The sequence below is a fragment of the Chelonia mydas genome, chromosome 3 (genome assembly GCF_015237465.2).
Source record: "Chelonia mydas isolate rCheMyd1 chromosome 3, rCheMyd1.pri.v2, whole genome shotgun sequence".
Classification (NCBI taxonomy): Eukaryota; Metazoa; Chordata; order Testudines; family Cheloniidae; genus Chelonia; species Chelonia mydas.
Genome location: NC_057851.1, coordinates 121,026,317 through 121,048,292, shown reverse-complemented (window position 1 = coordinate 121,048,292; position 21,976 = coordinate 121,026,317). Strand labels below are relative to the sequence as shown.

Genomic DNA, 21,976 nt, shown 5'->3' with positions numbered 1-21,976 from the left:
TCCAGATCAAGTGCACAGACCATCATGGTGTTTGCTGGGTTCCACTTGGGTGTCTTTAAACTGACAGAATACATTCCAATTCTTTGTCTTGTCTGCCAATTTTTTCAATCTAGTCTTCTTATCAAACCGTACAAGACAGAAAACTAGTTCACTTTAAAAAAAAAAAAAACTGCTACCCACAAATGACAAACATTCATTTGGAGAGAGAGTCTGGACTCAGATTAATTTATATAGTGTTAATGTACTAGATCAGAGAATAACAACAATAAGCCACCACAGTCTTCCATGTTTGTACTGGCAAAGAAAGGGTATAAGCCCAAGATGTTTTCTGAAAAGTTTCTTTTGCAAACTGATCAACAATGTATGAGTTATGCCCCTCACAGCTAAATAAACAATTAATTTCTGGACAAAATGTGAAGCACCTTAAGGGAATAAATCCTTTCTCTGCTCCAGTGATACCGATTAAAGGGACATGAGTACCCAGAAGTTCCTTATATGGGTTTAACTTTCTGTTCATGTTATTTTTATTCATTTAATTTAAACTACGATTTGAGGACTTCAATAGCACAGATATAGGTGTGAGGTTTTTTTTTTGTAGGAGTGGTGGGTGAAATTCTGTGGCCTGTGTTGTGCAGGAGGTCAGACTAGATGATCATAATGGTCCCTTCTGACCTAAATATCTATGAATCTATGAATTTTTTTACTAACTTTACCTGAGCTGGAATGAGGAAGAGCAGCCAGCAGAGGGCACTGTTGCACAGCGTTCTCAGCCTGAGAGATGCAGCTGCTGCCTGAGGCAGACGGGCTGGATGCTTCATGTGTAGCCACTCCAGGCACTCTCAGCAAGTATATGAACTCTGGGAGTGAATGGACCCTCCACACCAGTGGCTCTCAAACTTTCCAGGCTACTGTACCTCTTTCAGGAGTCTCATCTGTCTGGCATACCCCCAAGTTTCGTACCCTGACTTAAAAACGATTTGCTCACAAAATCAGACATGAAAATACAAAAGTGTCACAGCACATTATGACTAAAAAATTGCTGACTTTCTAATTTTTACCATATAATTATAAAATAAATACTTTGGAATAAAAATATTGTACTTACATTTCAGTGTACAGTGTATAGAGCAGTCTAAACAAGTGATTGTCTTTACCCTATTTTAGTTTGTACTGACTTTGTTAGTGCTTTTTATGTAGCCTGTTGTAAAACTAGGCAAATGTCGAGATGAGTTGATGTCCCCCCTGGAAGACCTCTGCATATTCCCAGGAGTACATGTACCCCTGGTTGAGAACCACTGCTCTACAAAGTCTGAGCATTAGCTCCCCAAGCAAATGGGTGGTTAGTTAATCTGGGTCTGAATGTATAAGGAGTATATGATTTCAAATTATTATTCATAATAATAAAGCTATAATCTAAACCTTGCACCCACTGGATATTTAGACAAAGGGCAAGTATGCTATCATTTAAGAAGAGCAAGCTAATTGAACTAGCCCATCTTTGTAGTTCTCCTAAGACTATGATGTCATAATGCCAAGAGGGCAGGAACCTGTACTGTGCACATGTATGAAATTTTAAAAATAGGTCAGTTCAATGATTTGCGTTTTTGGAAATGTTGCGCTCCAGTTTAGCAAAGCTGTGTTATTGCTTTTACAGGCCGAAGCTGTCAAACTCAGCTTAGCCAACAGCTTCCTTCAGAAACAAATCAAAGTAAGTTTCTTCTTTAGAACTGTGATATGGTCCAAAGGCCCATTATTAAACCTGTTTGCTCCAGTTGCCTTCACTAGGTCTAATCCAGAGCCCACTGAAGTCATTAGAAAGACTGCCATTTACTATTGCGGGCTCTGTGTGAGGCACAAGGTAAACCACCTGCTAGAGAGTAGAAAGGTGTTGGTTGTCCCTTTACTCTATTTTTCACTGTTTAAGGAGAGCTATTATGGCACTTTGATCAGAAGCAAATTTCTCCTGATCACCATTTGCATTATTTTTTACAAGAACTTGTCAAAGCTTCATAATCCATAACTCAATCAATGATGCTAAAGCAGCTAGTATAATTAGGGAACTAGCATGAAGGACGGGTTCCTATGCTAGGTGGATTTAACATACCCACAAAATGCATAACTCACAAAAGAGTATGGTTGCCAACTTTCTAATCACACAAAACCAAACACCCTAGCCCTGCCCCTTCCCCAAGGCCCCACCCCCCCGCTCACTACATTCCCCTTCCCTCAGTGGCTCGCTCTTCCCTACCCTCACTCACTTTCACTGGGCTGGGGCGTGGGAAAGAGGGAGTGCTCTAACTGGGGGTGCAGACTCTGGAGTAGGGCCAGAAATGAGGGGCTCAAGGTGCAGGAGGGGGCTCCGGGCTGGGGCAGGGAGTTGGGGTTCAGGAGGGGGTGAGGACTCTGGATGGGGGTGCAGGCTCTGGGATGGCGCTGGGGATGAGGGGTTAGGGTGCAGGAAGGGGCTCTGGGTTTGGTGGGGGTGAGGGTTTTGGAATGTGGGAGGGGGCTGTGGGTTGAGGCAGGGGGTTGGGGTGCAGGAGGGGTTATGGACTCTGGGTTCGGGGTGCAGGCTCTAGGGTGGGGCCGGGATGACGGGTTTCAGGTGCTGGAGGGGGCTCAGGGTTGGGGCGCAGGCTTACCTCGGGCAGCTCCCAGTTAGTGGCGCAGCAGGTCTAAGGCAGCGTCCCTGCATGTCCTGGCTCCATGCTGTGCCCCGGAAGCGGCCAGCAGATCTGGTTCCTAGGCAGGGGGGCCAGGAGGCTCCGTGTGCTGCTCTCGCCCACAGGCACTGCCCCCCCAGCTTCCATTGGTCCCGGTTCCCGGCCAATGGGAGTGCAGAGCCAGTGCTCGAGGCGGGGGCAGTGCATGGAGCCCTGTGGCCCCCACACCTAGGAGCCAGACCTGGTGGCTGCTTCTGGGGGGTAACGCGGTGCCAGGTCAGGTAGGGACTAGCCTGCCTTAGCCCTGCAGCTTTTAACGGCCCGGTCAGTGGTGCTGTAATCTAGCCTAGCTGTCTTAATCTCTGCAATTGATTCCTGTCAGTCTTTGTGAGAGCCTGTGAGAATCAACAGGAAGTGTAGCACTACATAATGTCCAAAGATGCCTGGCAACTTTAAACTTCCTGCTGAAGTTTAACCTTTTATAGCACAGGAACCATCGTATCCCTTTCCCATAAATTAAGGTTAAGAAGTTAAAAAAGACTTCAGCACCACCAATTACTTATCACAGATACTGCATCACAAACCATTTTTTATTTAACCACTGAAAAATATTTCTCTGCATTTATACATAGATGAGTTTTTTGTTGTTGGTGTTTTTTTAGGAAGTTCAATACAACATCACAGACATCTTAAATAGACAGAAGGTCACCCAGGAAATTCAGCGGTGAGTTTTGAATGTTAGTACGTATTTGAGATGTACTATATTGTTTTAGGTCTATATTATAAATGTTACATGTTACAGAATGATGATTGAAACCCCGTCATAAAAACATCCCAGAATAGAGTAAGAAAGATCAGTTATTTATAGCTGCTAGGTTTAAGTATTACTTAGTACAACATACACAGTAGCACTTTAGGGATTAAGATAGGGACTCAGTTTAAATAAGGCCCTGTAGTCTAGAATAAGGTAAGAAAAAAATAATGTGAATCTGAGTGCTTCTGCATGATGTTTGATTGACACCCCCACTTGCTGCACTTGTCTATTCAACTATCGAGCAGATATATTTTAGAGGCTGTTTAAGCTTCCCCACACGGCCCTGCTGATATGCTTCTGACTTGCCCCAGAGAAGTGACCTCTAGGCATGAGATAGTAGTACAGTCTCCATGCCCATCCAGTCCTTGGCCTCTGTTCTGAGGCTGCGGTCCAGTGCTAGGTGTGGTAGTGTTTTTTATTATGTGGACTCATGTCCATAGGAACTGAACTGAGACCTTATTTCACACACAGCTTCTTTATTTTCTGTGGCTCTCTGGGTTTAAGTAGTGCTGTTTGCATTCAAGGTATTTCAGAGTGCTTTGCAAAGGAATGAGTTAGAAAGTTTTAGTCACTACCAATGTTCACTCTAATTTTTGACAGGCCGTGTGCGCAAAAAATTTCTTCTGTGCAAATTATTGTGCTTCTGTGCAAATTTTTGTGCGTGTGGTGTTTTGCCGTGTGTGCGGGGTTTAGGATCTGTGCGCGCATGCTCAGCTTAGAGGGAACAGTGGTCACTACTGAGCGGGGCTGGATCTGAATTGGTTGCCAGGGGCAGAAGACTGTACACTCCATTACCACTCCTCTCAGGCATCCTCCCCACCTTCCTACATTACATCTTGTTAGTATCAAGATGGGCTGAAAGAAAAAACAGACAGCACGAAGCTAAGTCTGCATTATAAAGACTACACTTTTGACATCTATGCTTATTTCAGAGGTAAGTAAAGAAAGTATTTATTATTATGGTTTCAATTAGGTGCAAAGATTTAGCCCAAGACTTCATTTATTAGGTCTACAGATGATGTTTTCAGCTAACCACATACTGCTCTCTCTCTGTTAATTGTCTGTATTCAAATTAGTGTAGTATAACATCAGGTTTGGGTATGTATTATAGGTCTGCAATATAGTTTTATGAAAACCTAACTTGCAAACTTCTGTAGCAGAAAGAAGTTAACAGTAGACTGAAAGATACATAAAAAGTTTTAAGAGTCCATTTCAGTGATAATTTTTGGGCCAGATTTTTTTTCACATACCAGTTAGACACATGTGATATACTGGTATGGGGTCTGATCCAGTGCACACTGAAAGAAAAGCTTCTCATTGACTTAATGATCTGAGACATTAAGTGCCTATCTCCTTATAATATCTGTCCCCATAGTATTTTAACACTATGCTATTTAACCATAGCTACAGACATTATTCCCTGAGCCCAGATGGGGGAGGTGTGTATGTTTTTGGTGGTGAAAGTCTCACATTCAGTACCCACAGACAACAATGGTGTCTGTAGATACAGGGCCATGGTCTGCAAAATTCCCAAATGTACACATGCAGTTACGTGACTAATGGTACAAATCTGAATCTATATGTGTAGACTCGGATTAAAATGGCATAATAATGCAATTAGTGGAACACTGTTTCCTTCTCTTCTTACCTACCAAGGGCTGAGTTTAAATGGGGTCTGTGTTTTATTTGCTGCCATTGACAGAATCACTAACTTTTAAATCAATAATTGGAATGTAGAAAAGTCACATCACTCTTTTAGGTATTTTAATGGAGTCTTGTGGCAAATAGAGAACTGTGATCTCAAATCTTGACATGTAAAAAGCTTTTCAGTTCAGTGTTAAACTTAAGAGAAGATTTCAGAATCTGCTTCATGCACTTTTACTTAGTTGTGGATTGTCAGCCCGTGGTATCACAGTGGTTTTTATTTTTGGAGGACCAGTGCCACATTGCAAAATGGCTCACAATTCATAGGGGAGACACAGAGCTGCTATGTAATTATCTAAGAATACTGATCTGTAGTAATGCTATAAATACTTATGTGACCAGGTCAGCAAAATGAAGTTGCTGTGTTTTGGGTTATTAGACTTTCCTGTGTGAATGTATTAAACTAGCTTGATAGGAGACTGTTGGAAAAACAGGCAGAAAAGCAACACAATGGATCTAGATAAGCAATCTCCCAACAAATAATTACCTCAGACAACGACCTACTTTCAAGCCCAGATCTGCAAGACTGCTTTGCCAGAGCTGGGAACTAACAGGTCAAAAGGCTATAAGAAGTTACAAAGGCCTAAATCCACAAAGGGAATTAGTTGTTGCCCAATAGAATTAACAAACACAATTTAGGCTCTCAGACTCCCTATACAATACATGGGGAGAAAGTCGGTGCCTAAGAGTGGGATTCATAGAAGAGAGCATGTGAGTGGGGAAGCTAAGTGAGGTGGCCAATAGAAAATGCAAAGGAGAGAGGTGGGGCCTGAACTCGGCCCTTGACCTAATGCTGGGCTGGGAGGAGGTGCCTATTTCTGCTTGGGATTCACACCTGTGCACCCACTCCAGGAATCAGGCACCTAAACCTGCTCAGTACTTTCTCATGGGAGAAAGTATGTGTGTGTGTGGGGGGGTGGTTATGGGAGAAAAAGAGCTCCCATGTCATTACAGCCAAGAGCCTGTTGTTAGGGCACTCATCGGGGGGGTGGGGGGAATAGGGGACCTGTTTTCAAATCCCTGCTGTGCCTGATTTGGAGCTCAGAATTGGGTCTCCCATATGCCAGGTGAGTGCTCTGACTACCAGGCTATAGAGTCAATCTCTGACCCACTGACTGATACAAAATGGGAACATCTGGAGAAGTCAGAGGTGTGGGTTAGCCTAGGGACTGTGACAACTCAGATCTGGTTAGAGGGAGGGTCAGAATTACAGGGCTGCATGTGATTTTAGTTTCTGATATTCCTTTGGTTCTGTGAGATAAAGCAACATTTTAGATTAGAACTGCATGTCCCAGAGAGCAGGAGTGGAACCTCACAACCCAAAGTCAATGGCATATGACAAAGAAAACTTGGAAGAAAATGGAATGTCACTGCATCTGAAAGAATAATGAGAACTATTTTGTAAAAAATAAAAATTCAGTAGCATTGTTTTAAAATCATTCAAATGCAGCGCTTGCTTAGCCAAGAGGTTATTAGAAATAAAATATCAAGGAAATTAGTAGTAGATATACTTGAATACAAGGTTAATTAGTTTCATTTCTGTGGTGCTAATTATTAAAAGTAATTAGCCCTGAGGTACTTAAGAAAGGGCCCTCACTAAATGTTTTTTAATGTAACATAAAAACTTAAGTTTTGCTTCCAGCAGAGCTCAAGTATAAACCCTTTAAAAATGTACAGTGCCTCAGGATATTTGCATAATAAGGCATATTATAAATGAGACACCTCCAAATTCTGCCCTCCTAGTATTATGATTCTCAATTCTGGAGCTGACATTACTCTTCCTATCCAGGATAGATCAGGAAAACTAAAACATTAGCAATAGCATGAGATTTCTGAATCAAAGCCTGTCTGGAGGCACAATTGAAGGAGAATATCTAATTGTCTGATGTCAGAACTTTATCATCCTTTGCCCTTAAAGCACATAACTTTATTAATATGGAATTTAATTACAGGCAAGGCACAGATTAACAATTTAATTATTTAATCTCTACAGCAGCAGCTTCCCCAAGGTGCTGTGGGATTGTTCAGTGAATTAGGGGTGAAACATGCAGCCTGTGATGAGAGCTGAGAAAATCTTTTGCAGACATTTATTCAGCTTTCTGGAAGATGGCTGTGATTTTCTCAGATTTATTTTCCATCTGACAAATGGCTTTACAGTATCTTTCCTCGGCTGATTAGTTGCAAATATTCTAAACTCAAATTCTGTTGTTTAGTTGTAATTGGACAGATTAAGTCACATTGTATTGTTTGTTTCCCTGGCTGGATGAGCGTGCATGGATTTGCAGCACAAGGAGTAAAAATTCCCTTCAGAATTAGCTTTCTGAAATTATTTATGCTAGTAAACTGGATTTCTCTAAAGTTAGATGAAGTTTTTCAGATGAAACTTTCTTTTGCCAAAAAAATGCAGATTCAGGAAGACTGAAACATTTTGCAAATTTGTGTCAAATTCACTGAATTGTTTGGGGGCAATTAACCACCCCTCCCCCAACAAACTAGCAAAAAAATCAAAACCTTTTTATTTTTCAATTCAAAATGACATTTTGTTTTTAATTGTACTTCACTTTTATTTAAAAATGGTAAAGAACCCCCTTAAAAATTCAATGCCCTCCCACCTCCCCCTTGTGTCACTTGACCTGAAACAATCTATCTGACTTTCTTTCTTAAACACTTTTTCAGTTGGGACACCAACCTGAAAAACCAGTTATTCTCACAGTTCTAGATCCCTCAAATATTTGCAGAAAAGGGCCACAAATGTGTCACAAAGATGGTTGAAGTGAATGTGTTTAAACATGTGAATATTTACAAAAAAAATTGCATTTATTGTTCTGCCCGCAAAGTCATCCCTAGTACGACATAGGGCAGTTAATGGTATAAGTTAATGCTGCTCCTTGCATCATTAACACCTGATCCACGGTTTACTCCTCTTTCCATAGGAAAGCAGCATGTAGCTGCAGTGAGAGAACTAAACGCAGGATGTGAAGATGCCTGCATTTAACATTACAAAGGATGTATAGATCTGTGACCATTAATGTAAACCATTATCTGTTGTCACAGATTTATTATTCTCCAAAGATACATGCTGTATAAATTACACTCTTTGGTCTGTGCTCCCAGTACGAGACTTGCAGGGAACAGCCCAAGCTTAACTTTCCAAAGCGGTTGCCTCCAGCGGGGTGGCGGGGGTTGGGAGAGAGAGAGAGAGAGAGAGAGGTGGAGTACTATGCAATCGAACAATAACAACTAATGGTGACTCCAACTCTTAAGGCATGTCTACACTTACCTCTGGAGTGATTGATCCAGCGGGGGTCGATTTATCGCGTCTAGTGAAGATGCGATAAATCAACCGCTGAGCGCTCTCCCGTCGACTCCAGTTACTCCGTCGGAGTGAGAAGCGCGGGCGAAGTCAACGGGGGAGTGCCAGCAGTCAACCTACCGCAGTGAAGACACCGCAGTAAGTAGATCTAAGTACGTCAGCTTCAGCTACATTATTCATGTAGCTGAAGTTGCGTAACTTAGATCGATCTCCCCACCACACCCCCAGCGTAGACCAGGCCTTAGTTCTTCGAGTGATGGTCCCTATGGCTATTCCACTTCAGGAGCGCATGTGCTCCATTCACCTGAGACTGGTAGATTTTTGCTAGCAATGCCCATTGGTTTTGCGCCTGTGCTTTCTCCTCCTCGTACTCCAAACCGAGGGTGTAAGTGGCAGTGCGGACTGACTGCCTCTCCAGTTCCTTTCCACCACAGTGGCCTGAGACAGAACCTCTTTGGTATCTGCACCGTTAGGTAGCTGCTTCTTTTAAACTGTAGTTAGTTGCCAATAGTTGTAAACCTGTTTTTAGATAGTGCAGCTTAGGAGTCATGGGAGCTTGGGATCCCTCCCAACCTGAACAGCCCCTTGTATGGGCTGTCTAGTATGTCCAGGATCCCTGGATTTAAAAAGTGCATGGCTTGCTCCCCTGGGCTTTTCCAATCAGCGATGATCACAACTCATGCCTCTATTGCCTGATTCATTAGAACCCCCTTGTGAAGCGGTCTGCGCCCCACAGGGCACCACCTAGTGGTCAGAGGAGGGTGACAGGCATGTTCTGTGACTGGCCCTCTGAGTGGGCCACAAGTTGCATCCACCCCTTCCGGGGTATGTGAAGAGTGCCACGAAGTATAGTTCTGCAGCGCAGCTGGGGGCATCAGGCTTCACCTGGCCAAAGTCCCTGAGTCAGGACTCTCTGGGATATGGAGGTCTTCCTAGTAAGTCTCTGGTGTCAGACATAGGCTTTTTTCCTCCAGCCCTATCAGGAGCAGGGTGTATGGGTAGGGGAACTTGGTCCCACCCTCTGCATGAGGTTCTGATTCAGGGCCCAGAGGCAGGCAGCTGAGTCCTGCACTCTGGAGTGCTATGCAACTGTCTCCCTGGATCACTTCCTAACAGTCTCCAAGAGAAAACCGGTAAAGAAAATAAGCCAAAGAAGATGTCTCTGACCTTGCAAATGTCCAGAGTCCTTTTCTCTTAGCAGGAAAAGATGTGTCAGGGGCCCTGGCAGCTGGGCCTCCCACAATTCTCCTTTTGCAGAGCTTCAGAGTGCAGGTCTGCTCACTTTCACTGGCTGCTGCAGGTGAGCTACTCTCTGCTTCCCTTTTCAGCTCCTCCTGCAGCCTGTGCATGTCCACATCCAAGAAGAGATCCTCATCTCTGACATCCGCTACGTCAGGTGAGACACTGCACCCCAGTATGAGAGCTTCAGGAGCTCGCAAGGAACATGGTACTGGTTTCCTGGCACCAAAAGGCAACAGCACCCTGAAAACAGCTTTCTAACTGAAAAAGTAGGACCATCCACAACACTGGCAAAGGGAAAAAGGCAGAAGACATCTTCTACGCTGTCAGTAGCAACACAGAGTGAGAAGAAGTCATCAATAATGAAGACCATGGCAAGAAACAAGGGGGAACAAGGTCCATCCCTCTTTTACTGCTTCTGTGCAATCTCAGACTGGTGCATTTGCTACCCGATCACTTGTTCAGCAGCGCACCTTCCACGGGTGCACAACACATTATAGCAGAGGTCCTTAGCAGATGTTTCTCTAAGGACCAGGAGTGGGAATTATCTGACTTAGTGGTGAGGAGCATTTGTCTACGGTGGGCATTCCCATCTTGGGATCTGTTTGCATCTCAACAGAACAAGAAATGCCTGACCTCCTGCTCCAGGCCACAACTCCAGAGGGCACACACATCTAGTTTGATGGTCAGGACAGAGGATGTACATGTTTCCTCTGATCCTTCTCTTACCTCAAGTTCTGAAGAAGATCAAAGAAGATGAAATGTCAGCGATCCTGATTGCTCCCCAATGGCCCCGATAGTTCTGGTGTCCAAGCATTCTCAGGATGTCCTTGTGCATCCATATTTGGCTTTTCCCAGACCTGTTGATTCAGACAGAAGCAAATACACCAACCCTGCATCCCTCCATCTAACAGTGTTGGGTACGGTGGATGTAGCACAAATCCCTGATTAGAAACACAGAAACGTACACATGGCTGAAGCCATGATGGCTGGCTGACTTTTGTATTGCAGAGAGAGAAGAAAAACTTCGTAACCACTATCTAACAACAGAGTCAACATAAGCAACTGCTTAAGAAAGTATAACTGCAAAATTCACATAAACAGATTCAAAATCTGCTTGATACATTCAAATATATCACATCTGTCTTCTCCCCAGAAATATAATGGGCACAACGCTGTCAGACATACTTGTAGCAGAACAACCCAAGGTCCAATTACAAATCAGATCTTTCAGGTGGCGAGTGTTTTCTTTCTGGATAGTGTCTGCCAACATTTTGAACACTCCCCTGAGGAAGTGGGGTGTCTGCAGCAATGTCTGACTCATGTGTTCCCTCAGATGATGCCGGTTGTTCAGCACAGCTGCTTTCTGTATAATGTTATTGGTTGTTGCATCAAGCTGGGGCACAAATAGCGTCTCCCTAACTGTTGCTTTTTTTGTCAGACATGGAGTCACCAACAAATCTCGCAATTGGTCAGTGTGCCGTTTGCAAAACATATTTGGTGCCACTTGTACTGTATAGGACAAAGGACTCATTTGTGCACTAACAATTGATGAAAGCCGTGTACTGGGTCCCCAGTAATCATGCACCAGTACTGTCTGACCCACTTGTAGCTGATGAGGTGCCCTGGTCCCTCTCATTTTCACTTGACTTATTATTTCTGGCTTATATCTGACTTTAATAAGCCCAAGTGTGACCTGAGATTTTGGCTCACAAACAGCATTGGCATGTGTTGCATTTTGATATGCTAGCAAAAAATGTACCAGCTTTTGCGTAGTGACCCCTTCTCATCTGCCAAGAATTGCAGAATTATATAAACCTTTAAACAAAGCCATTTATGGCTGGATGGTAAGGTGCAGAGGTAATATATCTAATAACATTTTTCTTTATGAACTGCTGAAAATCTTCTGAACGAAACAGAGGACCCCCTTCACTCTCAACTTATTCTGGTGGTCCAGTTCTTGCAAACAAACGTTGACGTTCTATACTGTCTGTGCAGCTGTGGTGGTTTTCATGCAAAAAACTTCCAGCCATTTGGAATGGGCAGCTACAACTACTAGATACATCATACCCAAAAATGGTCTGGCAAAATCAAAATGCAGACATTATCAGGAAGTAGATGGCCATTCCCAAGGGTGTAATGGTGCTGGTTTAGGCATGCGCTGTACCTGTTGGCATCCTAAACATTCTTTAGCAAGCTGCTCTATTTCTTGGTCAATGCCTGGCCACCATACAAAACTCGCAAGTGCCATCATTTTTGCTACCCCTAAGAGACCTAAATGAATCTCATCTAATACTCTTGTGCCCAGTTTACTAGGTATAATAACACAAATTCCCCACGTGGCATACCCTTGATGTATGGTAAGCTCACCTTTGCATGTGTAAAAAGGTGCCAGCTTAGGGCAGTCAGTATATTTCCAGCTCTTCAAAGCTGGCTTCATAAACCTGAGCTAGTGTGGGATCCCTCTTGGTTTCTTGCTCAATCAAACTACGAGACACTCAGGAGCACTTGATCTGAAACAAATTGACAGATTTGATAGCTCCTGTCTCTATTACAGGCCGCCCTTCAACTAGCACGGGCAGGCGGGGGAGCCCATCTATATTTGTGTGCACATCTTTTCTTTTGAATTTGATGTCACAGATGTAACCAGGAGAGAGCCCAGCACTGCATTCATGCTGCTGTTGTCACAGAAGCTCCATTCCTTGGATGAAGGATTGCTATTAATGGTCAGTGGTTGGTGACAAGGGTGAATTTCCTCCCATATAGATACTGGTTGAATTTCTTCACACCCCATTCCAAACTTAAATCCTCCTTGTCTAGTTGTGCATAGTTATGTTCTGCTGCTGTGAGAGATTTAAGACAAATGCTATGGCTCTCTCACTGCCACCTGGCATGGAGTGCAATATAACCACCCCAGTTCCATGGGATGAAGCTTCACATGGTAACTTGATAGGCAAGGATGGGTTAAGGTGTGTACGCACACTTTCTCAAGGACCTACTGCTTTGCTTCCAGGAAAGCTTTTTGACACTCACATGACCATACCCACTTTTGACCAGTCTGCAGTAAACAATTAAGCGGATGCAATACAGTGCTATACTTGGTACAGACTGGCTATAGTCATTGATAAATCCGAGAAATGATCTAAGTTGTGACACATCCTTTGGCAGTGGAGCTTTCAGAACTGCTTTAATCGTCTCCTGAGATTTATGTAGGCCTTATGCATCAATAATGGGCTCACAGTAAGCTATCGAGCCCTTGAAATATTCACATTTTATGTGATTGGCTCATAACCCATATTCTTCAAGATGTTTTAATATGCTTTTCAGGGTTTCCAGATGATGTTCTTCACTTCCACCAGTCACAATAATGTCATCCAAATAACACTCTGTTCTGAGAATACCTTGCAAAACCTGGTCCATTGCCACAGAGCAGGAGCTGAAGCAATACCAAACACTAGTCTGTGGTACTGATACATACCCTTTTGATTGTGAGGTTTGCCTTAGACTCTCCTTCAATTCCATTCGTAGGTAGGCCTGTGACAAACCCATTTTGCTGAATCATTGCCCCTGCCAGTGTAGCAAAAATGTCCTCAATTCAAGGAAGGGGGCATTTTTCAAGTCAGTACAGGGTTTATGGTGACCTTAAAATCTCCACATACCCTTTCTGCATCAAGTTTAACACTTGGGACAATAGGAGTAGAATACTGTAAGGCAGTGGTTTTCAACCAGTGGTCTGTGACCCCCTGGGGGTCTGCAGACTGTCTAAGGGGTCTGTGAAAAGTTGCCGTTACCATAGAACAGTGGTTTTCAATCTGTGGTCCATGGACCCCTGGGGGTCCGCAGACTATGTCTAAGATTTCCAAAGGGGTTCTGACCTCCATCTGAAACTTTTTAGGGGTCCACAAATGAAAAAAGGTGTTCCATTGCTGTAAGGGACAGGTCGACCTCTGTGAAATTTGGGCTGCACTTCTCAGCTAGGATTATTTTAGCCTTTATGGGTTTTAGAGTTCCTATGTCCTTCTTGCAGGTTCCCAGTGCCTGACATAGTATCCCTTCCAGCTGTCGTTCAACTGTTTTCATGAGGTCTTCTGAAAGTGACTGCAGCATCTTTATAGATTTCCCATCCAGAGTAATGATTGTATAACCATTCATGGCCTCACAGAGCCAGTCCCCACTTCTCAATGACATAAGTCTGATAAACAGCGCTTATTGTTGTACTCCACACTCACTTGCATCACTCCAATTGGCACTGTCTTTTCAGCAACATTAATGTCCCCTTCAGTTTGGTATTTTTAAAAGTTTCCATATTCCAGACGTGAGATAACAGACACTGCAGCACCTGTTTGAGCACTTTTCCCACCACCCAGGATGTCAACCAGATTGCTGACTTGTCATTTTTAATCAGACTATATATATCCAGGCTGGCTACTCCACTCTCATGCTCTGTGTCACTATTTCCTCTGTCTACAGACTATACACTAATAGTCCATTTCAATTCGCATCTTTGGTCTCTTCCATATTAATCTTAGTGTGACAAACAGCTTGGATAGGATCTTTTTTATTACAGCTTCTGCAATATGCATCTTTGAATCAGCAATCAGGAGTGTGAAACCCTTTTCTGCACTAATAACGTGTCTGTCTGCTGAGTGGACCAGATCTTGCCTTGGGTTTCAGATAGTTTATTCATTCCCACTTCCGTTTTAGCTGCGGTATGCAATTCTGTTGCATCCCTTGCTGCAGTTTTCAGCCTTACTCCAATTTCTACTGCATGTTTAAAGATAAGATTTTCCTCAATTAAGAGCCTCTTCTGTATGCTTTCATTAAGCAGTCCACACACAAATCTGCCACTTAGGGCTTTGTTAAGCCCCTCCTTAAAAGCACTAGGTTGTGATAACCTTTTAAACTCTGTCACAAAGGCAGAAATAGATTCACTTTCAAGTTGATTTCTCTTATGAAACCTGAATCTTTGTGCTATAATGAGGGGCTTGGGTGCCAAGTGCTCTTGAAGGGTTTGCATTATCTCTTTAAAGGTTTTGCTTGCTGGTTTCTCTGGGGCAATCAGACTGCATATTAAACTGTTACGTTTTTCCTCTTATCACACACAGTAATGCTGCTACATGTTTTTCTGGTGGAACTGCATTTACTTCAGACTACAGCTCCAGCCTTTCTCTATATGTGAGCCAGTCCTCAATGGCAGTGTTGAAGGCCTTCATATTTCCAGTACAGCCTTCTATTTGACCTCGCTGCTGTTAGTTTAGTACTTCAGAGTAGTCACAGTTATAGGAGACTCCTCTCCCCACCCAGGGGCTGCAAGCAATGTCAGAGATTGTTTTGCTCCTTTGATGCATAGAATGTTCTTGAAATCCTCATTGCCAGTTGCTCTGTATGGCAGATATAGCATGAGTCCCTGATTTAGAAACACATTCATGTACACATGGTTTGAGCCATGATGGCTGACTACATCTTGTACTGCAGAGAGAGAAGAAAAACATAGTAACGACTATATAACAACAGATTCAACATAAGCAACTGCTTAAGAAACTATAACTGCAAATTCACATAAACAGATTCAACCCTCTGCTCAATTCATTCAAATATATCTTACACAGCATGGAAAAGATTTTCTACCTGGTGCCAGCATTGTGGGATACCCCCAGAGGATGCTGAGATCCCTACTATTATAGACTAATAACACTGTTGTGCCAAGACAGTCATGGTTCCCAGAGCTGATTTGCATGGCTCCACAGCCACCTCTCCACCTTCCTCTAACATTGGATCTCCTTACCCACCAGTTGAGATTCACCACTCAGCCCAGCTTCTCAGTGCTTTACCTCAAGGCCTGGCTACACGTGGCTCACTGGCATAGAACTGGCTTGCTCAGCAGAAGTATAAAGAGTACTGCTCTAGAGCAGGAAATCCACTATGAGGAAAACCTTCCTACAGAAGTGGAAACATTTTCAAGTTTGGTGCAGCCATCAGTCTGCACCTCCTCTTGAGTCTTGTGCATCACATATTCTCAATTACCTACTGAATTTAAAAACCACAGGATTGTCACTGAGCTGAATCCAAGTGCATCTGGCTGCTTTTACAGCCTTTCACCTCCTCACTGAAGGTTTTTCAGTCTTTGCTCACCTGACCACCATGAGGTTTGCTAATGGCCTGTTCAACCTTTTTTCTCCTGTCAAAGAACCTACTCCACCATGGAACCTCAATTTCATTCTTAATAAGCTGAGTAAACCACTGTTTGAGCATCTGGGCAGTTGTTCCCACCTTCGTCTGTCCCTCAGGACCTCATTCCTCACAGCCATCGCCTCAGCTAGAAGGGTTGGGGAGCTGGGAGCTCTTATGGATGACCCACCATGCATGGCATTCTATTGTGACAAGGGGACATTACATCCCTGTCTTCATTTCATACCTAAAATTTCTTCAGAATTCCCCATTCATCAGGACATACATCATGTTTTATCCCAAGCCCCACTCTGTGAGAGAAGCAGCAACCCTTCGTACACTAGGTGTAAGAAGAGCTCTTGCTTTTTACCTTGACCGGACTAAGCACTTTAGGGCTTGCCCTAGACTTTTCATCTCGATCACAGAACAAATCTGATCTGATCTCCACTCAAAGACTGTCTAAATGGGTTTTGGAGTTCATCTTAACCTGTTACAATGTCTTGGGGGTGCATCCCCCTCCCAGGATGATTTCTTATTCTACCAGGATCCAGTCAACCTCTGTGACCCTACTAAAAACATCCATCTCAGTTATTTGCTATCTGATCTTCAGTGCACACCTTTTTCCAGCACTACTCTCTCACACTTGCTTTCAGAGCCAACACAACTTTCGGTGATGCTGTTCTACAGTCTGTAGGGAATCTGCCTCCTCAGTATTGAGGTACTTCATGGGAATCAAATGGAGCACCCAGAGGGACAATAACTCAAAGAAGGAGGAGAGGTTACATATCTTGTACAGTAATTGGAGTTCTTCAAGAAGTTTTGTCCCTATGAGTGCTCCATCCCCACCTTCTTTCACTTCTGCCTCAAAATCTCTTTCTCTCTGGACTTTGTGGTTGAGAAGGAACTGGAGTGGTAGCAGGACCACTTCCCCCTGTATATCCTTGCAGAGCAGCACAAGGATGTACAGGGCATAGGCGCAGATTCACAGACACCACTGATGAAAATCTCTGATCAAGAGTGCATGGGTGCATGCATGTCCTGAAGTGGAGCACCCATAGGGACCGCACATCTCGAAGAACTCCAGTTACTGCACAAGGTAAGTGACCTCTCCTTATCTCTACAGTAATTGGAGTTCTTCAACATGTGTGGTCCCTATTTGTATTCCACTACCCATCCTCCTGCTCCTCTCCTGTGGAGCCTTATCCTACAGCCATTCACAGTAGAAAAGTAACTGGAGAGGTCACACTGCCACTTATTCGCTCAGTTCAAAGCATGAGGAGTAGAGGGGTGCAAGCACAGACCAACGGACACTGCTAGCAAAAATCTTCCATCTCAGCGCATGGAGCATATGCACATCTTAAGTGGAATACAGATAGGACCACACATCTCAAAGAACTCCAGTTACTGTACAGGTAAGTAACCTTTCTTTCCTTTTATATTGCTGACAGTGGAAGAGTTCATGGAAGGGTTGCTATTCTGTTCCAGATGTTTGCTGTGACACTTTTACCCTGTGCTTTCTATGCAGTTAGTGTATTGATTGTGTGCTTTTTGTTTTTAGAAAGTTGTGGGAGTTGCTGAAGAAATTCTTGTCACTTGAAGATAATGAATCGTCAGACAATTCAGAAGAACATGTAGGAAGATAAATTGTAGATGCCTTGATGGTATACTTGACACCTTGAAACCATGCAAATGAAATCCAAATATGAAAAACTGATGCTGAGTCTCAGAATTAAGGATAATAATGCAACTTCAGAAATAGAAATGCATGCCATTTTTTACACAAATTATCATGGTTTGGTAGTCTGTATATATAGAAAGAGATTACTATATACTATCTAGAAAATGCCCTGCATTAGTAATAGCAATTGTTTAAGTAACTATGCCTTTTCCGTGCAGCTTTGAATAGAAGCCGCCCTCGCTTCGTGACGGAACCTTTATTATGCAAGTGGCAGAGGTTATTAATTAAAATCCTAGGATGGAACTCACAACTAACAGCTATTCAAGTAAATGGAAGCTGCAGCTTCTAAATAAGATCTATTTATATCACTGTGTGCAACACTTTCTTGCAAGTACTGCATACAGGACTTGATCTGGACTAGTATACAGTGGTATGGCATACTGGCACCTCTCCCGGAAGCCTTCTTGTTCTTCAGAATCTCAGCTTCCATTTTAGAAAAGTAAATGTCTAGCTGTTACAGTTACAATAAAACCCTTGAAAACACAAACCAAGTATATGTGAAGCAGCAGTGTCTGCCTGAATTTGCAGAGTGCCTGTAAAGCTAGCTCCGAAGTGTGTATTGCTCCATTCATCTCAAAGAGGTGTTAATTCAGATGCCAGTGATGATATTTTAAATGTCAACATTGTTTATTATTTCATTGCTCATCAGAGCATGTAAGAAAAAATAGAGGAAGGAAGGAAGACTGATATTATGAAGATTTGCACAGACTACTGCAAGTAGCATCTCTTTTTTTGCCATGCAACAAGGGGGACAATACCCCTACTAATTATTTTCCCCAGTCAAAAAGGAGCCAAAATCCAGGGAGCATAGGGGGACATTCATACTCCACCCAGGCTATGTCTACATTGCACAGGTAAATAACCCCTGACTGGCCCCTGGGTCTGAGCAGCCAGGTAAGCTTAGCCTGGACATGAGTGTCCCCACTGTGTCTGCCAATGTGTGTCTATGGGCGTATCCCATAGTTCTTTTTGCTGAGGTGCTCTAAAATTCTTTCCCAGTTAGTTGTCAATTGTCCAGTCTGGGAAATAAACTGGAGGACTGTCAGAACTTGAGTGATTTTAGCCACTGATGTCTAACCTGCACCCCCAGCTGGGTAAGAGAACCTGAACTTAAAGCTAGGTCACAGGTTTTTTTTATATGGATGGTAGGCTAAAACCTTTGTGCAGTGCAGAAGTACCCTGAGAGAAAACCAAGCCCAGGGAGGCTAGCAGAGCCTTTGGGTATATTTGAATCCCCCAGTAAGGTGAAGCTAAACTCAAGAGGCTCAGAGATCATGTACAAACAAACTTTGAACATATTGTGATAAAGTTCCTCCTCTAACTTGGTGGGTCCCACGCTTATTGGTGGATTTTGCTCGCCTCAGAGATTCACAGTAGCCCTCAGTTTGGCCACTTTCGTGGCTCAAATCTGCCGTTCACTCAGATAACCTCATCACTGGCCAGCATGGGGAAAAAAGAGTAAGAACAATCCCCACAGTCTCTGCTGATCCACCATGTGGGTCGGCGAACAGCCTAGAGAACTTCCCCTCCAGTGGAACCTTCTGTGTTGGATCAGGAGTTGGGAGGTTTGGGGGCAACCCGGGCCCACCCTCTATCCTGGGTTCCAGCCCAGGGCCCTGTGGACTGCAGCTGTGTAGAGTGCCTTCTGGAACAGCTGTGCAACAGCTACAACTCCCTGGGCTACTTCCCCATGGCCTCCTCCCAACACCTTCTTTGTCCTCACCACAGGACCTTCCTCCTGATGTCTGTTAACGCCTGTACTCCTCAGTCCTCCAGTAGCACATCCTCTCACTCCCAGCTCCTTACGCACCCCTCACTAACTGGAGTGAGAGCCTTTTTAAACCAGGTGTCCTGATTAGCCTTAATTAATTCTAGCAGCGTCCCAATTGGCTACAGGTGTCCTAATTAGCCTGCCTGCCTTAATTAGTTCTAGAAAGTTCCTGAGTGTTCTGGAATAGTCCCTGTTACCTTACCCAGGGAAAAGGGACCTGCTTAACCTGGAACTAATGTATCTACCTTCGACCACTCTCTTGTAGCCATCTGGCCTGACCCTGACACAATATGCACAATCTGCTGAGTGCAGCCTCTCCTTTTGGCATCTGCAATGAGTAGAGCTTGGAAGAGTACATCTACCTTCTTTTTTTACAGGTCAATCTTTGACTCAGGCCCAAGAACAAAGTTTAGATGGATAACTGCACTCTACCATAATTCAAGGATATTTGGATCATGGGGTTTAGTTCAAACCCATCTTTAACTTGGCAGGCATGAAAGGCTATTTAAATTATTTTTCATCAGTGATTTGTTTTTAAACTTTATTTCACTAAATCACTGCATTAGTAAAATGTGATAAAGGTGGGCCAGGCGTGGCACCGCAATATTTCACATTTAATGTAACATTTTCCATGGAGCTCACTTGGCATCTTTAGTGACTACACATGTACACTTAACTGTGTAGAGCAATGTTTTTTTTAAAAAAAATCATTTACAACCCCCTAAAAATTTTTGAATGAAGGTGCAGACCCCTTTGGAAATCTTAGATATAGCCCTTCAGGGGTCCGCAGACCACAGGTTGAAAACCACTGTTCTATGTAATGACAACCTTTTGCAGACCCCAGTTGGTTTGCGGACCACAGGTTGAAAACCACCGGTGTTGATAAGTTTGAGGAGAAACAGTCAAAGGGACATTATACCGTAGTGTAGTGCCAAGTTTAGGAAGGCCCCAATATTTCTAGTAAAGCAAAATCATTATGATTTTAATTGTTTTCCATTTTTAGAAAAATATGGCAGGCTCTGAATTGCTGCCTGCCTGGCTGGCTGATATTTTCTGATGACTAATCTTCTTGTTGAAATAGTTAGTGCTGCGTGACTACATATGAAACAAGCATTTTCTGTTCTTCAGCTTCTACTGTTCAGTTGTAGCATATCGTTCCAGTATATTAATAATTATTTTGTTGAGTCACTGATGTAACGGAGACTAGAGCATTACAGTTATTTTCTTCATAGTCTGAGGGGAATCTTGGGTCTTTGCCCTTACAATTAGAAGTATCAAAACTTTTATATATTTGCATCACCTTGATCAAGACTTTGTGCTACACACTGTATATACACATGGTAAAAGATATTTCCTACCTTGAAAAGTTTGCAATTAAAATAGACAAGAAGAGCAAAGGAGGGAGAAAAGAAGTATTGTTATCCCCATGTAATATTTTTCCATTCAACATTTAGACCCTGGAACTCATTTTCACCGGATGTCATTGAGGCCAAGAAGTGAGCAAGATTCAGAGATATTGAATGTTTATATGGATTACAAGAATATCCAGTTTTTATAACTGTGAATGCTAAAAAAAAAATCAGTTTTGGAAGGGATACAAAACCTCATGCTTCAGGGTTTAAACCAGTTTTTAACTCTTAGGGATTAGAATCGGAACTTAATATTGGGTAAACTATCCCACAGCTACTTACTGTGGGGTTAATTTCACCTTCCTCTGAAACGTCTGGTACCAGCTGCAGTTGGAGACAGGAGACCAGCTGAATCATGAGGCTGATCCAATGTGGCAATTCCTATGTTCCATTTTACGGATGGGAACTGGGAGAGATTAGTTAATTTGCCCAAGGTCACACAGGAAGTCTCTGGCAGAGCAAGGAATTAAACACAGATCTTCTGAGGCCCAGTCTCGTGCCTTAATTACAGGACCACCTTTCTTCCATACTTCATTCTTTCTGTATTTTTGCACGCATCTATCACTACAAAATAACTTGAAAAAAGGTAGTAGGAGCTCTGCTCCTGCAGAAATTTATAGCTGAATGTAGGGAAAATGTTCATCATCTCATTTTTGTTAGTAAAGAAAAACAATCAGTACATAAAGTCTGATGTGCATTCTTGTATCTGTGTACATAGGTATTCTATGAACTAGAATATGCATTTTGAACTTGCTAACTCTTACAGCAGATTAATAATTTTCTTCGTGTAATTCCTTATTTACTTTTAATGCATTTATGAAAAAATATGGGTGCTCCTAAGGTGTTGAAAGTATAATAATGTTTTGTGCTCACCTTTCAACGGAGACTCTCCAAGCAGTTTACAAACATTAATTAAGTTTCACAACACTTCCATGTTATAGATGGATAAACTGGGACAAACAGAAACTAAATAATGACTTTCCCAAGGTTACCTAGCAAGTCAGGGGCAAAATGGGCATGGAATTCTAGTCTAGTGAACAAAGTAGTTGTTTTCTTTTCTTTTGTTTTTAATAATCAAAATGCTAGACAGCATCTCATTTATAAGAGAAGCTGTCACTTAACCTGGCATTTATGGACACATTTAATCTTTATCTTCA

The 21,976-nt window shown here is 42.9% G+C and overlaps 1 protein-coding gene across 2 annotated transcripts in view; it reads left to right on the top strand.

Annotated features, from left to right (window-relative positions):
• C3H6orf118 (chromosome 3 C6orf118 homolog) overlaps positions 1–21,658 on the top strand; it is a 44,304-nt gene extending 22,646 nt beyond the window's left edge. The window contains exons 8-10 of one of the 2 annotated variants that reach the window (XM_007071085.3): positions 1,655–1,708; positions 3,326–3,387; positions 17,460–21,658. In XM_007071085.3, coding sequence (XP_007071147.2) covers positions 1,655–1,708; positions 3,326–3,387; positions 17,460–17,544 — 201 coding nt within the window. In that variant the 3' untranslated portion in view covers positions 17,545–21,658. The remainder of the gene's footprint in view (positions 1–1,654; positions 1,709–3,325; positions 3,388–17,459) is intronic. The other variant, XM_043543190.1, reaches the window with a different exon arrangement.
• Positions 21,659–21,976: the final 318 nt, after the last annotated feature.